The sequence below is a fragment of the Boleophthalmus pectinirostris genome, unplaced genomic scaffold (genome assembly GCF_026225935.1).
Source record: "Boleophthalmus pectinirostris isolate CB_2022bp ecotype Guang Dong unplaced genomic scaffold, ASM2622593v1 HiC_scaffold_15, whole genome shotgun sequence".
In the NCBI taxonomy this organism is placed as follows: Eukaryota; Metazoa; Chordata; class Actinopteri; order Gobiiformes; family Gobiidae; genus Boleophthalmus; species Boleophthalmus pectinirostris.
The window spans coordinates 9,330,462-9,347,779 of record NW_026571070.1 but is presented as its reverse complement, the minus strand read 5'-3'; the positions used below and the strand labels follow the sequence as shown (position 1 = coordinate 9,347,779).

At 41.1% G+C, this 17,318-nt stretch overlaps 1 protein-coding gene across 1 annotated transcript in view; it reads left to right on the top strand.

Annotated features, from left to right (window-relative positions):
• The window catches only part of si:ch211-230g15.5 (mucin-2), a 59,212-nt gene that overhangs the window by 15,494 nt on the left and 26,400 nt on the right, over window positions 1-17,318 (top strand). Inside the window, exons 3-6 of the mRNA XM_055151246.1 lie at window positions 551-703; window positions 7,708-7,942; window positions 10,441-11,436; window positions 14,524-14,855. Of these exons, the coding sequence (XP_055007221.1) occupies window positions 551-703; window positions 7,708-7,942; window positions 10,441-11,436; window positions 14,524-14,855 (1,716 nt within the window). The remainder of the gene's footprint in view (window positions 1-550; window positions 704-7,707; window positions 7,943-10,440; window positions 11,437-14,523; window positions 14,856-17,318) is intronic.

Below are 17,318 nucleotides of genomic sequence, written 5' to 3'. Positions count from 1 at the left end.
CTCTCTCTCTCTCTCTCTCAACCCCCTTCTCTCTCACCATCTTTATTTTCATCCTTTCTCTCTTTCTCTCTCTCTCTCTTTCTCCCTCTGTCTCTCTCTTTCTCTGTCTCTCTCTCAACCCCCTTCTTCTCTCTCACCATCTTTATATTCATTCTTTCTCTTCCTCTCTCTCTCTTTCTCTCTCTCTCTCTCAACCCCCTTCTTCTCTCTCACCATCTTTATTTTCATCCTTTCTCTCTTTCTCTATTTTTCTCTCTTTTTCTCTCTCTCTCTCCCCCTCTCTCTCTTTTCTCTCTCTCTCTCTCTCAACCCCCTTCTTCTCTCTCACCATCTTTATTTTCATTCTTTCTCTTCCTCTCTCTCTCTTTCTCTCTCTTTTTCTCTCTCTCTTTCTCTCTCTCTCCCTCTCAACCCCCTTCTTCTCTCTCACCCTCTTTATTTTCATCCTTTCTCTCTCTCTCTCCCAACCACTTCATCACCCATCCCCCTCTCTCCTTCTCTCTCTCTGTACACTCCCCCCCCCCCCCCCCTCTCTCTCCGTGTGTGTCAGGTGTCTCAGTCTCTTCCTGTGGGCTCACCTGGTCTGGCTCGGGCCAATCAGAACGCAGCACCTGTCCGTCAGAGAGTGTCCCAGCAGACGTTGCTCCTGGGGAAAGGCCTCAGAGGGACGGGGCAGGACCAAGTGCTGCTCCGGGCGCAGATGGTAAACAAAATCACACGACAGTATCACTAAACGTACTAAAGATACACTGTGTAACTTTTCTGGTGGGGGTAGAAATAGGCTGATATTTACGTTTTTATTTTAAGACGACGTTCACACTCGTTTTTCCAGTTTGGTGATTTTTTTTAAAAGGTCCCAACTTACATAAAACTGATGTGAGCTTTAAAACGTGTTATAATGTTGTTATGTCCTGGTTTAGACCTGGTTTAGTCCTGGTTTTAGTCCTGGTTAGTCCTGGTTTTAGTCCTGGGTTAGTCCTGGTTTTAGTCCTGGGTTAGTCCTGGTTTTAGTCCTGGGTTTAGTCCTGGTTTTAGTCCTGGTTTAGTCCTGGTTTAGTCCTGGTTTAGACCTGGTTTAGACCTGGTTTAGACCTGGTTTAGACCTGGTTTAGTCCTGGTTTAAACCTGGTTTTAGTCCTGGTTTAACCTGGTTTAGTCCTGGTTTTAGTCCTGGGTTTAGTCCTGGTTTAGACCTGATTTTAGTCCTGGTTTAGACCTGGTTTAAACCTGGTTTAGACCTTTTTTTAGACCTGATTTAGACCTGGTTTTGACCTGGTTTAGTCCTGATTTTAGTCCTGATTTAGTCCTGGTTTTAGTCCTGGTTTAATCCTGGTTTAATCTTGGTTTAGGCCTGGTTTAGACCTGGTTTAGTCCTAGTTTACATCTGATTTAGACCTGATTTAGACCTGGTTTAGTCCTGGTTTAGACCTGGTTTAGACCTGGCATAGTCCTGGTTTTAGTCCTGATTTAGTCCTGGTTTTAGTCCTGGTTTAATCCTAGTTTAGACCTGGTTTAGACCTGGTTTTAGTCCTGGTTTAGACCTGGTTTTAGTCCTGATTTAGTCCTGGTTTTAGTCCTGGTTTAATCCTAGTTTAGACCTGGTTTAGACCTGGTTTTAGTCCTGGTTTAGACCTGGTTTTAGTCCTGGTTTAGACCTGGTTTATAACATCGTTTACTCCTCAAAAATAAACCTGGAGTTGTGTTTTGTTTCATTCTTACATGTTTGAGTGACTCTTTATTATTATTCTGTCTACATTTTAAACCTCAAAATGCTCTGGTGCACTTTGTGATGTCATGAAGCTGTAGTGTTCAAGTTAGGAGTTACATTTTTACCTTTGGTTCAGTAGAGATCGTCAATTCCAGGTCTGAAATCAGCCCTTCCTGTATCACGGCATGACATCACAAGGTGGAACAGAGTCTGATGAAGCCTAAACATGCAGGATTTCTGTGCTGAACATTTACGAAAGAAACAAAAACACAACTCCACGTCTGTTTGTGACGAGGAAACGACATGATAACATCGATTTTAAAAAAGCGTAATATGGGCCCTTTAAGTGTAAATAATTTCCTCGATATTTGTAAGTTCACGGACGTGCGCAAGAACATCAGAAAAGTTACGTAGTGCATCTTTAATTTTGCCTGTGTTAAAATTGGGTTTGAAAACACTTTTTTCTAGAACTTGAATACAGCAGCATATCCGTGGGTTTTAGATTTATGGAAAATTGCGACCGTTGCCACCGAGTAATGACTAAAAACAATTAAAAACTAAATATTATATCTTTTATTTTATTCTCAAACTGTAGATAACAAGAAAAAACGACGGATTTAGAGACAAAAAGATAATCCTTATGCTCCTCCCTCTTTTCTCTTCCTCTGTTCCTGCTTTCTGCTCGGTTCTGTCTCTCCCTGGCTTTAACCCTCTCCTCTGTTTGGTCTCCCTCTGGTCTCTGGTCTTTGGTGGCTTTTTCTGGTCTGGTCTTGGTTCTGGTCCGGTTCTGGTCTTGGTCTTGTCTTGGTCCTGTGTCTTCCTCTGAAGCTGATCCTCACGTCTGCTATGAGACCTTCCTCTTCCTCCTCTTCCTCCCCCTCCACTCCCGCCTCTGCCCAGGTGAGCCGCTGTCTCTGCATGCCGTTTTAAAGCCGCACTGTGTAACTTTTCCGCTGGAGGGTCCGTCAAATGTTTTTCTCCGTGGAGACGTTATTGCTTTTTCAGAAAACCGGTTTCTTTTTTGTATTTTTGAGCGACAAAAACCACCTGGAATTGAATAAATTCGAGGTAGAGCTGTTTAAAGTCACACTGTGGAACATTGACGTATCCATAGAAACAAGAAGGTGACAAGCTGGTTTCTCCACCAGAAAAGTTACACAATGCAGCTTTAAATGTAAGGATTCCTTTTAGAGTTGCACGATTCTGAAAAAGAAAAAAAAAAGAAAAGTAGAATTGCAATTTTTCAGACAAATATTGCGACGCACTGTGTCACTTTTCTGGTGGAGGGTCCGTCACCTGCTTGTTGCTATGGATACGTCATTGCTATGCCTAGAATGTTCCACAGTATGACTTTCAGTGTTGGGAAGGTGACTTTTAAAATGTATTCCCCTGCAGATTACAGATTACATACACCAAAATGTAGTTTGTAACAGAATCCATTAAATTACTTAAAGTGAGTAATGTAATCTGAATACTTTGGATTACTTGATAAATTCTCATGTTTTTTAAAACTACAGGAATGTACCAACCACATCCTGAAAAGTCTTGTTTGTTTTCTTCAAATTGGCTCTTGAGCCCAAATCTTCATGAACAGACTTTTGTTTGTTGTAGAGAAGCAAAGACGAGGATCTGAACATAAGAAGTTTTATCTGCTAAAAGAAAATAAAAACGCCAGACTTTCCTGGACCAGATTAAAAATATTATTGATAGAGAAATGATTTCTATATGAGATCATTGCTGCTTTAAATTATGTCCACCTACTGTTAGTGTCATATTGCTTAGACCTGGTTTAGTCCTGGTTTAGACCTGGTTTAGACCTAGTTTAGTCCTGGTTTAGACCTGGTTTAGTCCTGGTTAAGTCCTGGTTTAGACTTGGTTTAGACCTGATTTAGACCTGATTTAGACCTGGTTTAGACTTGGTTTAGACCTAGTTTAGTCCTGGTTTAGACCTGGTTTAGATCTAGTTTAGTCCTGGTTTAGACCTGGTTTACACCTAGTTTAGTCCTGGTTTAGACCTGGTTTAGACCTGGTTTAGACCTGGTTTAGACCTGGATTAGTCCTGGTTAAATCCTGGTTTTAGTTCTTGTTTAGTCCTGGTTAAATCCTGGTTTAGACCTGGTTTAGACCTAGTATACACCCGATTTAGACCTGATTTAGACCTGATTTAGACTTGGTTTAGACCTGGTTTAGACCTGGATTAGTCCTGGTTTACTCCTGGTTTCAGTCCTGGTTTAATCCTGGTTTTAGTCCTGGTTAAATCCTGGTTTAGACCTGGTTTAGACCTGGTTTAGACCTGGTTTAGTCCTGGTTTAGACCTAGTTTAGTCCTGGTTTAGTCCTGGTTAAATCCTGGTTTAGACCTGGTTTAGACCTGGTTTAGTCCTGGTTTAGTCCTGGTTTAATCCTGGTTTTAGTCCTGGTTAAATCCTGGTTTAGACCTTGTTTAGTCCTGGTTTAGTCCTGGTTTAGCCCAAAATGTGAAAACAGGAACATATCGCTGTGTAATCCATTTATTCCAACAAAGTAACTGTAATCCAAATACCACTCACTGAAACAGTAACTGTAACTGAATACAGTTACTCATAATCTGTACTCTGATTACATAACTCCAGTACAAGTAATCTGTTACTCCCCAACACTGACGACATTAAACAGCTCCACCTTTACATTTATTCAATTACAGGTGGTTTTATGGCTCAAAAATATTTGGGTCGCCTCTCCACAGATCTGACCTGTAACTTGGTCTGGGTAGAAAGGTTTAATGCCATACTGTGAAACATTTCCAGACGAAGCAATAACATCTCCATATTTAAAGAAATATATGACAAATCCGCCATCAGAAAAGTTACACAATGTGCCTTTTTAAGATTTGAGAGAAGAAAACTGACAAACTGAAACCAGAGCCCAGTGTGTTTCAGAACATGTTTGTGCAGGTCTGAACGACAATTACAAGATTTTTCTAAACCTAATTTGAGCCTTTGCGGTTTGATAATTGCACCAACGAAAACTGCCGTGATAAAAAATATGATACACGTGGATCTTTATTTTACAGTTGGTTAATTTTAAAGCTGCACTATGTGACTTTTCTAGTGGAGGGTTTGAATCTGTGTATCATTCGTTCATTTGTTTTTCAATATAAAAGCCACAAATAAGAAAACCAAAAAAACTACTATTTTCTTCATTATTTGTCTCCAAAACCAAAATGAAAAAACAGATAACGATTTGTTTTTTCAGTTTTCGATTTTGGGTTTAAATGAAGAATGTAAAAAACAGATTATCTGTTTTTTCCATTATTCATTTAAACTTAACTTAAACTGTGATGCAGGACTAAACCAGGACTGAACCAGGTCCGACCAGACTGGAACCAGACCGGGACTTAGACCAGAACTGAGACCAGAACTGAGACCAGAACTGAGACCAGGACTGAGACCAGGACTGAGACCAGGACTGAGACCAGGACTGAGATTGGGAACAGGACCAGGATTGACACCAGAACTGAGACCGGGACTGAGACTGGGACGAGACCAGGACTGAGACCAGGACTTAGATTGGGACCAACCCAAGAATGAGACCGGGACTGAGGCCGGAACCAGACCGGGACCAGACCAGGACTGAGACCAGGACTGAGACCGGGCCTGAGACCGGGCCTGAGACCGGGCCTGAGACCGGGCCTGAGACCGGGCCTGAGACCGGGACCAGACCAGAACTGAGACCAAGACTGAGACCAGGAACACGACCCGGACTGAGACCGGGACCAGACCAGGACTGAGACTGGCACCAGACCAGGATTGAGACTGAGACCAGACCAGGACTGAAAACGGTTTAGTCCTCGTTTAGTTCTGTTTTAGTCCTGGTTCAGTTCTTGTTCAGTCCATATGTGGAGTAAAAGTTCGTCATTGCAGTTTAAATCACAAAAACGGGAAACGGTCGTTATCCGTTTTTTCCATTATTCATTTAAACACAAAATCGAAAACTGGAAAAACAAATCATTATTTGTTTTTTTCATTTTGGTTTTGGAGACAAATAATGAAGAAAACATTGGTTATTTTTGGTTTTATATTGAAAAACAAATGAACGAATGACACATGGCTTGGTACGCCACTTGGGAGATGTCATTGCTTTTTCCCACGAATGTCCCACAGTACGACATTAAACACGTCTATCTCCACGGAGACGAGCACGGTGCATCGCCTGCCTGTCGCCAGACCGAGTTACCAGTCAGATCTGTGCAGAGGTGACTCCACTCGAAGCTCTCTGCAGGAGTAAAAGTTCTTGTTTGTTTCAAGGTAGATAAGTTCAATGCCAGGATAGATAAGTTTAATGCCGTATTGTGTAACATTCTTGGAAAAGCTTTAATGTTTAAATAACACATGCCCGGTGTTGCCAGATTGGGCGGGTGCTTCTTTTGACTACGTCGGGCGGGGAGGGGAGTTCGGCCGATATATAAGTTTGGAGGTATTTGCGTTTTTTTAAGACGACGTTCACACTCGTTTTTCCAGTTTGACGATTTTTTAAGAGGTCCCATCTTACATAAAACTGACGTGTGAGTTTTAAACCATGTTATAATGTCGTTCCCTCCTCAAAAAACAGACCTGGAGTTTGAGTTTTGTTTCATTCTTACATGTTTGAGTAATTGTTTTTTATAAGACTTAATTTTAAATGGGACACGTAAAGAAATAATTATCGTTTTAAAGAGTCAATATTACATGAAATGGACTCTTATGAGCTTTAAGTCATGTTAAAATGCTGTTTCCTCCTCAAAAACAGACCTGGAGTTGAGTTTTATTTCATTTACACATTTGAATAACACTTTATTATTAGTCTGTCTACGTCTCCAAAGCTCAAAATGCTCCGTTCCACCTTGTGATGTCATGAAATGGTAGTGTTCAAGTTAGGAGTTACATTTTTACTTTTAGTTCAGTAGAGATCGTCAATTCCAGATCTGAAATCATCCAAATGATTCTAGTGAAGGCGTACGGACTTTAAAAACACAGTGGAGCACTTCCTGTATCACCAGATGACATCACAAGGTGGAACAGAGTGTTTTCCATTTGAGAGATAACTCCAGGTCTGTTTGTGATGAGGAAACGTGATAACATTGATTTAAAAAAAGCGTAATATGGACCAGGGCTAAACCATGACTAAACCGTTTTCAGTCCTGGTCTGGTCTTGGTCTCAGTCCTGGTCTGGTTCCGGTCTGGTCCCTGTCTCAGTCCCAGCTTTCAGTCCCGGCTTTCAGTCCTGGTCCTGTTCCTTGTCTTAGTCTTGATCTCAGTTCTGGTCCAGGTCTGGTCCCAGTCTGTCCTGGTCTCAGTCCTGGTCTGGTCCCGATCTGGTGCTGGACCTGTTTTAGTCCTGGTTCAATCCTTGTTCAGTTCGGCATCACAGTTTAAGTCACGTAAGTGGGAAATGGTTATTCGTTTTTTCCATTTTTCATTTAAACACAAAATAGAAAGCTGAAAAAAAAAACCCCGAATCATTATCTGTTTTTTCATTTTGGTTTTGGAGACAAATAATGAAGAAAATTTAAGTTTTTTTTGTTTTCTTATTTTTGGTTTTATTTTGAAAAACAAATGAACAAATGATACACGGATTAAAAAAGCCAATTCTTTATCCTTTTGACAGCATGAATGATGCAAAATATAAAGTCAGGAGTGAAAGTTTTCTCTCAAACAGCAAACACTCGCACCTTGTGGTTATCCAGAAAAAGCTCCACTGTGTTTTTAAAGTTCACACACCTTCACTAGAATCATTTGGACGATTTCAGCCCTGGAATTCGAAATATTTACTGAACTTAAGGTAAAATGTAGACATCAAGGTGGAACATTTTGAGCTTTGGAGATGTAAAAAGACAAATATTTAAAGTTACTCAAACAAAACACAACTCCAGGTTTGTTTTTGAGGAGGTAACAGCATTTTAACATGACTTAAAGCTCATAAGAGTCGATTTAAAATGATAAATATTTCTTAACATGTCTAATTTTTCTGTTTTGTGTTCAGTTACAGAGTTTGACTTTGCGTCCTCCTCCGCCCGGAGCGCTCACCATCCCCCCGTCACTGCGTCTCAAACCTCCCTCGTCCACTTCCTCCTCCGTGGCCCCGCCCCCGCCGCTGTCCCGCCCGCAGACCGCGCTCTTCCCGCCCCTGAGGCCGCGCCCGGTCACCACGACAACCACCGACAGCACCACCACCACCACGAGCACGCCCAGCCGCCACCTCTCCGTCCCGCCACCAAGTACGTTCCTCTTTACTGAGTGTGTGTAAGATTATGGTGTGGTTACCCAGTGTTCTTTGTTTTGTTTTTGTTTTGTTTTTGTCAATTTCTTTCTATTCTTGTTTGCTCAATAAAAAAAAAAGCAGGCATGTGGCTAAAAAAATGCCACTAAAAACAGTCTTACCCACTCCACAAAACGCCCGAAGCAAATCTGTTTTTATGCCAGACTGTTGATAGAATAATTTTAGAAGAAAAAACAACCTTGTATTTGAAGGATTTATGTCTGAGCAACAGTGAGTTGTACTTCCTGATAGAAAGTTTGGCAGCGGCGGAGTGATATATGGGAAAATAGTCCCTCAACATGCGACGATTTGGGGCGATGCAAGATTAGTTTTATTTCAAACATTATTCTGTCAACACAGACGTTTATATCAACAGTCTGGTGTAATAAAAGATTTGCTTCGGGTGTTTTGTGGAGTGGGTAAGACTGTTTTTAGTGGCAGGATAACTATGGCCATTGACATGCACTAGCTTAGCACCAGCGAACAATACGAGGACTGGATAGAGGGTCATTCCACCTCAGTTCTGTCACGTGGAAACAGAGGGAGGACCCAAAACGCAGGACTGCTTCAAAAAAATATTTAATGACAAATCAAAAAATCCAAAACTCAAGACTAAATTGCCATGACAAGAGACACGGAGAAAACCCGGACAGAGACAATGGACCAACCAAGGGCAGAGGAGAACACAGGGTATAAATGCACACACATAGACACAGGTGAAACACATTATGGCGGGGCAAACAATCAAGACAGGAAGTAAAACTCAAAAATACAAGGTGACAGGACAAATGTCAAAATAAAACACAAACTACAACCACTACAAAACATGAACCATGACACCCCCAGCATGACGTCACTGCAAAGTATCAGTATTCTGCAGCTCACGTGGGATAAATAGATATTTGTTGTCGTTTAGTAAAAAATGCTTAATTGTTACTGTAGTTTATACTAAAAGAACAGATCTGATTCTTTTTAAATATGGTTATGGATTGATATTTCTGCACTTTTGTGGCTAAAGAGTGTCTTTTATGCGGTTATAATGTTGTTTCCTCCTCAAAAACACGGAAGTTGTGTTTTGTTTCATTCACACATGTTTATCACACAAACTCTGCATATTTTGAGTTTTTCTCTCCAACAGAAAAACACTTTGCTCTGCCTTGTGATGTTGTGTGGCAATACAGGAAGTGCTCCACTGTTTTATTAAACTCCAGACACTTTCACTGAAATCATTTGAATAATTTCAGACGTGGAATTGCCAATTTCTTCTTAACTAAAGGTAAAAGGAGCTGTTGTCTTGAAAACTACCGCTTCATGACATCGCAAAGTGGAACAGAGCGTTTTGAGCTTTGGAGATGTACACAGACTAATAATAAAGTGTTACTCAGACATGTGTGAATGAAACAAAACACAAATAAATTTTTTTTTTTATGAGGTAACAACATTATAACATGACTTAAAGCAGTGGTGGAGTTTGCAATTTGGGGGCTCTAGGCAAACTTGAGAATTTTATAATAATGTTTTTTTGTTTTGCTTTGTTTTTTTGTTTTTTGTCTCCAAAACCAAAATGAAAAAACAGATAAAGATTCGTTTTTTCAGTTTTTCGATCTTGTGTTTAAATGAATAATGGAAAAAAACAGATAACAGATGTTTCCTGTTTTTGTGACTTAAACTGTGATGCAGGATTATTGCACCATGTACGGACTGAACCAGGATTGAATCAGGACTAAAACAGGACTAAAACAGGATTAAACCAGGACTAGAACCGTTTTCGGTCCCGGTCCCGGTCTGGTCCCGGCCTCAGTCCCGGCCTCAATCCCGGCCTCAGTCCCAGTCTGGTTCCTGTCTGGTCCCAGACCTGGTTCAATCCTGGTTCAGTCTGTATGCGGTGCAGAAGTCCGGCATTGCAGTTTAAGTCACTGAAATCGGGACCGGGAACACAGACCGGGAACAGGACGAGGACTAAGACCGGGACTGAGACCGGGACCAGACCAGAACTGAGAGCAGGACTGAGACTGGGACTGAGACCGGGACTAGACCAGGACCAGACCGAGACTGAGACCAGGACCAGACCGGGACCAGACCAGGACTGAAAACGGTTTAGTCCTAGTTCAGTCTGTATGTGGCGTAAAACTTCGGCATCGCAGTTTAAGTCACGGAAACGAGATATGTCCGTTATCTGTTTTTTTCCATTATTCATTGAAACACAAAATCGAAAACTGAAAAAACAAATCATTATCTGTTTTTTCATTTTGGTTTTGGAGACAAATAATGAAGAAAATTTTTGTTTTTTCGTTGGTTTTATTTTGAAAAACGAATGAACGAATGATACACAGATTAAACATCAACCAAGACATCAAATGCACATTTCTTGTCTCAAAATTATCTTCAGGAAAATGTTGTCACCTGCTCCACTTTTTAATTCTTTTTTAATTCTTTTATTCTCTTTTTGTCCTTCAGCCCTGTACTCTCCCGTCCGGGCTGTGCCTCTGAGACCCAGACTTCTCTCTCCAAACGGACTCCGGACTCCGACTCCAAAACCATTCCACCCGATCGCTGCTGCCGCTCCGCCCACCACCTCCACCGTGTCCTCGCCCACCTCCATAAACCGGTCGGTCTCGGGACTCAAAACCCAGTCCCTCCTCTCCCCGGGACCGCCCCCTACCTCCCCTTGTTTCGAGCGGTCCCCCTCTGCTGCGCGGCAACTGCAGATCATCGCCCTGTCTTCTGGCCGCCAACTCCAAAACGCGAACGCTACGCCGCAGAAGTTAGCGGTGCATTCGGAAAGCAAAACTGTGCTTCCTCTCAGCCCGACGTTAGCCAAAAGAAGCTCGCCGCTGCCCTCGCCAACTTCCCAGAAAGACAAATTAAAACAAGAAAAAAACGAGGAAGCAGATAAAGCACCTAAAGACTTTAAACCAGTAATTGTTGACCAAAGAGAGAGAGAAAAATCAAAAGTTGCTGTTGAAAAAGATGACGTTATCGTGGCAAAAAAACCTAGACTGGACGAAAAAATTAGCAGTGACGCAATGGACGTTACGGAGCAATCGCAAAGTGGTAAAAAACAGGAAGAGGAAAAGAAAACGTCCAACGTCGCAACGGAGGACCAATCCAAAAAAGTACAAAACCGTGATGAAGCTAAAGACTCAAAAACTGAGACGAAACCAAGGATTTCAGAAGCGAATACGTTAACATCGCCGCTCAAAACTGTCCCAAGTCCGACACAAAAGTCAAGCCCCGTTGCCGTTTCCATAGCGTCCCCGGTAAGGACTCAAGCAAGTATGGCGACCACGGCGTTGTCAGGGGGACCCAACCAGAGCCCGGTCCCGTCGGCGGTTCCGGTATCGTCCCCCGTTCAAGAGGTAACGGCCAATCAGAGCCATCCAAGCAGGTTCAGCGAGCTGCATCCGACCAATCAGGACGACAACCTCTCGGTGCAGTCAGACAACCAATCAGGTAAATGCACTCTCAACTTTCAGTATTGAAGCTGACTGGATTAATTTTCTGTGTGGTTACTAAATCAAATAATCAACACTTAAGAGACCTTTTTCACAACCACCAGAAGTGCTGCGCTGTAGCTTTGCAGAACTTCCTTTTAATGGTTTTCTATGTGGTATGGAAATGTCTCGTGTATTTTCCACCAGCTTCAAATCTGCCCATCACTAAATCTTCACCCAACAAGGTTCACAAAGGATAAACATTCTGTCAATGAAGAATTTATCCACAACTATCAAGGTAAGAAAGACGAAAACTTAAAGGGCCTATCTCATGCAAAATCAACTTTTCAGAGCTTTCTACCTTCTAACAGTGACATGTGGGCCTTGTATATGTCGCCAAAGTGTTTTTTTGATTGATTCAGTGTTTTTTTAACAAATTGCAGTGTATTTCTGCCACCCTCCCACGTGACAACGAACTAAAGCCAGCTACACCTATGACGCGTTTGACGTAGCAGAAAGCACTTCGCACCTGCCCCCGTCCACCGCCTCCGCCCCACCTCCACCCTGCATTGACTGACTATTCCCACATGAACACCTAAACAAAAGCGACAGCATAAGCTAATTGTTCTATACTGCAGTTAACACAATATAATAAGTTTATCTACTAGTGTTTATTAATACTTTACCAATCAGTAATGTTCAGCTGATTTCGACGCGGTGCTTGAGCTTCGTGCACCTCAAAGTCCTCGTCCGATTCCAGGTCCAACACATGCGGCTGAACGCGCTGTATCTCCATGATGAATAAAAGTTTATTCCTGCCGCTATCAGGGTCACGTCTGTCTCCCCCTCCCTCCCTGAGATGGCGGAGGAAGGGCGGCTCACTCAGAGCCTACGTCACGTTTGGAGGGCGGAGCCTGTGCTTTCTCAGGACGGGCGGGGGGATGAGTGATAGTAGGTCTTTCATAGTTCCAGGTCTGTGACGCCTCCAAGAAATCAGTAAGATTTCATAACTATTGTGTAATTGATGTTCCAAAACCCACATTGTGCTTGTTTATGTGCAGAAGATACAATGTGAAAAGAGTTATTTTGCATGAGATGGGCACTTTAAAGATGAACAACGACAAGCATTAGTGAACAACTGAGCAAAACTAAAGTTATTGTAATGAATAAAACATGAGTAACTTGTTCACTCAGACTGATTCTAGAATTAAAATTAAAAATCGATTTCTTGATGTAAATATGGTGAAAGGAGTCTGATGGACCTGGGATCTACGGACTTTTTTGTCCCCAACTGCATGCCATACAAACAGAAGGATTTCTCTTAATGAAGGAAAAAAGCACTTGGACATAGAGAGATTTGTGCGGTTCAAATGCGAGACATCTGTGAACATCTGTAGCATTCTGCACAAATCTATCTGTCTGTGTCAATACACTCTATTTACATTTACGGCACAAACCAGGAAGACGTTTGGAAAGATACGATTACACCTTCTGTCGGGCTTTGTTCACTGTAATAAGTCTGATGAAAAATGAGAAAGTGGTCCAGTTTTCTTTCTCTCCATGTCATTGTAATGTTCCTTTATGTTCGACTCATCAACAATTACAGCCAGACCTCAGTTTTCATCATTTCATTGACATTGACGCACAACTCCGAGCACACCGGTACATGCAATTAGAAGAGACGAGATGATTCCAAACAGCTCATACGTCTGAAGTCTTCATTTTACCGCTGATCACATTTTTACTTCAGTGGATCGATGAGCCCAGCGTCGAGAACTACACCGGAAGTCGTCACATCACATCTTTCCAAACGTCTTTCTGGTTTGTGACATAAGCGTGAATAGAGCCAATAACTACATCATGAAATCCATTTTAATCTTAATTTTAGAATCAATCTGAATTAACAAGTTACTTATTAATGAATTACTTGTTATTTATGCTTTATTCATGACCATAATGTTAGTTTTGCTCAGGAGTAGTTCACTAATGCGTTGTCGTTGTTCGCCTTTAAGGTTTCGTCTTTTTTATCTTGATAGTTGTGGATAAATTCTTCATGGACAAATGTTTATCCTTTGTCGACCTTGTTGGCTGAAGATTTGGTGACAGGGCAGGCAGATTTATGAAGCTGGTGGAGAATAAGCAAGACGTTTCCACAGACATTTTGCCACAGAAAACCATTTACTGACAGTTCCGCAAACCTTACTGGGCAGGACGTCCGGCTGTTGTGAAAAAGGTCTTTAATTGACGCTAATTGTCTATATTTATTCATTTTTACTGCTGCAGATTTGCTCTGTCGAAGTTTTGTTGTATTTTGTTCCATGACAATAAATCTAAATCGAACCGTAATCAATATAAAGTTGTTTTCCGGACTATAAACAGACTTCAAGTTTAAGGTTTATGTAAAGGTGCACTAAGTAATTTTTTTGATGGAGGTTCCATAACTTGCAGAAAAAGTTCCTCAGTATGGCATTAAACATATGTATCTTCTTGCATTTAGGCAAGGCAAGGCAAGTTTATTTGTATTGCACAATTCGTAAACAAAGTAATTCAAAGTGCTTTACAGAATAAGAAATACATTAAAATCACAATAAAAACAAATCATAACCTAAATAATCATCATAAAATTAAAGATTAAAAATAAAAAAGAGAGTGTGACATTAATTGCATAAATTAGAGAGGTGAGTGCGGAATGAAAACCTTTCAGTCATATGCACAGTGAAACAGAACCGTTTATTTCTTTACATTCAACTTATTTTCTTGTGGTGTTTTTATCGCTCAAATGTTCCTGGAAAAACATGGATTCTTACTGTGAGTGGAATCGTCTCTCCGTAGATCAGACCTGTAACTGTAACCTGATTAAGATTAAGATATTTTTAATGCCATACTGTCGAATATTCAAAGCAAAGCAATAATATTTCCATGGAGATTGGAGAGTAAATGATCCAAGAGTCAATAGTCACAGTAGAAAAGAGAAAGACATGTAGCCTAACACATGAATATCTTTGGATGTTGGTAGAAATGTGCTTTAAAATCCAAAAACTCTGCTTACAAAATCAATCTTTTACCTTTGTTTTGCTCAGAATCTCCTCTCTTTCTGTCCTTCCAGCTCTGTCCAGTCTGTCGTCCCAGTCTCCTCCCTGTTCCCCCTTCATCTCCCCCACAACGGAGCCCTCTCTCCCCCCTCCCCAACCTCCGGACCGGCCCACGGACCTCAGCCTGAACCATAAACCAAACCACACCCAGAACCACGATACTCCCACCGAACCGGAGCCCCTGCACCAATCAGAGGAGGAGAGGGAAGAGGAGGGGGAGGAGACGGAGGGCTTCGACCAATCAGAGGTGTGTCCCTGGGAGCCGAGGGCGTGGCCGGAGGGGCAGCAGGTGCTCACTCACCTGGTGGAGGGCTTCGTCATCCAGGAGGGGCTGACTCCATTTCCAGTAAGAGACGCAAAGGTCCTAAATTATATAATACTTTTAATCATGCTTGAATGTTTCCTCATCCAAACCATCCTCCTGGTGGGTTTCAGATCACATCACGGCATTCTGTAAATACTACAATATTATTTAAAGGTCCTATGTTACGCAAAACTGACTCTTGAGAGCTTTAAGTCATGTTATAATGTTGTTACGTCATCAAAACAGACCTGGAGTTGAGTTTTGTTTCACACATTCACACATGTTTGAGTAACTTTGCATTATTAGGGCGTGCTTGCGGGTAAAAATTGATAAAATATTTGATCGGAAATGCCTTTTGTTTAGACGGAGACGGCGTTTTGGCGGCTTAAAAATGCAAAAATCTGAAACCACCCTCCAGAGTGGAAAAGTTGAATATGCTTCGCCGTAGCGTTTCCGTCTACACTGCCCAAGACGCAAAACTCTGGTCAGATCTGCTCAGGTCACGTACACGTTTACGTCACATACATACAGTACACAGAAACAAATATGTCGGATCATTTCCGTGCATCGGACCTTCAGGCAGCTCTGGCAGCTCTAATAAACTTACAGGAGGCTCCCAACAAATGTAAGAATCTGCAGAGACACTATTAGTGAACAGAGAAGGATCTGCAATCACCTCTGTCAAATTCTGGATGCACCAGTTCGTCGCAGGCGAGTCAGACGGATATGAACAAGACCTGGAGAACCAGTCGATGGTGGGACGACTTTGTGGAAGGAGGAGCTGATGAAAATGTGTGGCGTCGTGAAAACTTCCGCATGTCCAAAGACGCCCTTGTTGCTTTAAATACATGCAAACCCAATCAAATTCCACACACTTTTGCGTCACTGTATGCTCAAAACGCTCCTCTAAACGCGGAATAAAAAGTGAAGACGCGACGCCACTTTTGCATCTTCTGTTCAGACCGTCGTCATATAAACGTAGCCTTAGTTTGTCTACATCTGCCAATGACATCAAGAGTTAGTTTTCAAATGCCTTTTACCTTTTAGATTGGCAGTTCCAGGGCTGAAATGATCCAAATGATTCTATTTTGAAGGTGTTTGGAGTTTAAAAAACACAGTGGAACACCTCTTGTATTACCACATGACTTCACAAGGTAGAACGGAATATTTTTTGTCTGAGCGAAGAACTCTTAACACCTAAATACGCAGCAGGGTTTGTCTGTTAAACATGTGTGAATGAAACAAAACCAGCTCCAGGTCTGTTTTTGACGAGAAAACGGCATTATAACAGAAAACAGCGTAATGTGGGCACTTTAATAAAAATGAGGCAGCTTTTTGTTGTAACACAGTGAGTTCTTGGGTCTAATCACTAATAGAAATGATCAGATCCAACATTTGTGCATTTAACTTTTAGATATTTCACGACAAATTACTAGGGATGTAACAATATCAAAAATCTCTCTGTACGATATTATCACGATATGCATCTCACAATACAATACAATACAATATTTTGGCTGATATAATAGTAGATAGGGCGCCTTTTTGCGCTTAGAATACCCTGACAAGACTTTGGTGTGAATTATTATTGGGTCCAGTCAAGTGGTAACGGAGGGAAACAGGGGCAGATTTTTTACATTCAAATGTCTCTTATTCAGAAACTAGAGGGACTATTGAAATAAGTAAAGTATCAGAATGTAGGAAAGAGTTACACTCCAACAGGGTCAAGTTAAACCTGTGATATTCTTTCAAGTTGTTGACAAAAAAATTTTAAATTCATGTCGGTAACAGAGGAGAATGAAATATGCAGCACTTTTTGGGCAATAAATACAAACAGTGATAACTCTTGGTTCTCACTTACATATCCTTAACAAACTGGTTTGAATATTTGCTTCATATAGTTTTCTACCATATGGTACAAGATTAGGTCGAAAAACCTCTTACTTTTTGAGTAATGAGATTTTTTATTAAGAAAGGTCATGGTAACGGAGGAAAAAGTAACGGAGGGAAAATTGTGCAAACAAGTAGAAGGTGCATGATTTTACATAATTTGTCAACTTTTTTCTTCCGAATACTTTAATATTACTTCAAAATGAAAGGTAATTATTTCTATAAAATATGTCAGTCCTTCCAAGCAAATTTTAATCATTTTAAATACATAAAAAAAAATAAATAATCATGTCCCTTCATCAACAGTTCAAAGATCGAATAACACAAGATATGATGAAATACATCCATTTATTTACATGATTTGCAGGTTTGTGAAATTTGGGAAATGATTTTTGTTCCATGTTTCATATATGGTCTGTTTAAAACATATGTAACTTTAGGACCAAAAATGGTACAGAAAAAAGGTCAACAGTTTCATAAACTAGAGCACATATGTATCTGTTCAATACATTTTTATATCAGATGCATTAACTTGAATATTTGGCCTTGCTGTTTACTTCTGCTTGACCGGACCCTAATGTCATAATCTCAAGAATTCAGTTAAAAAAACATATT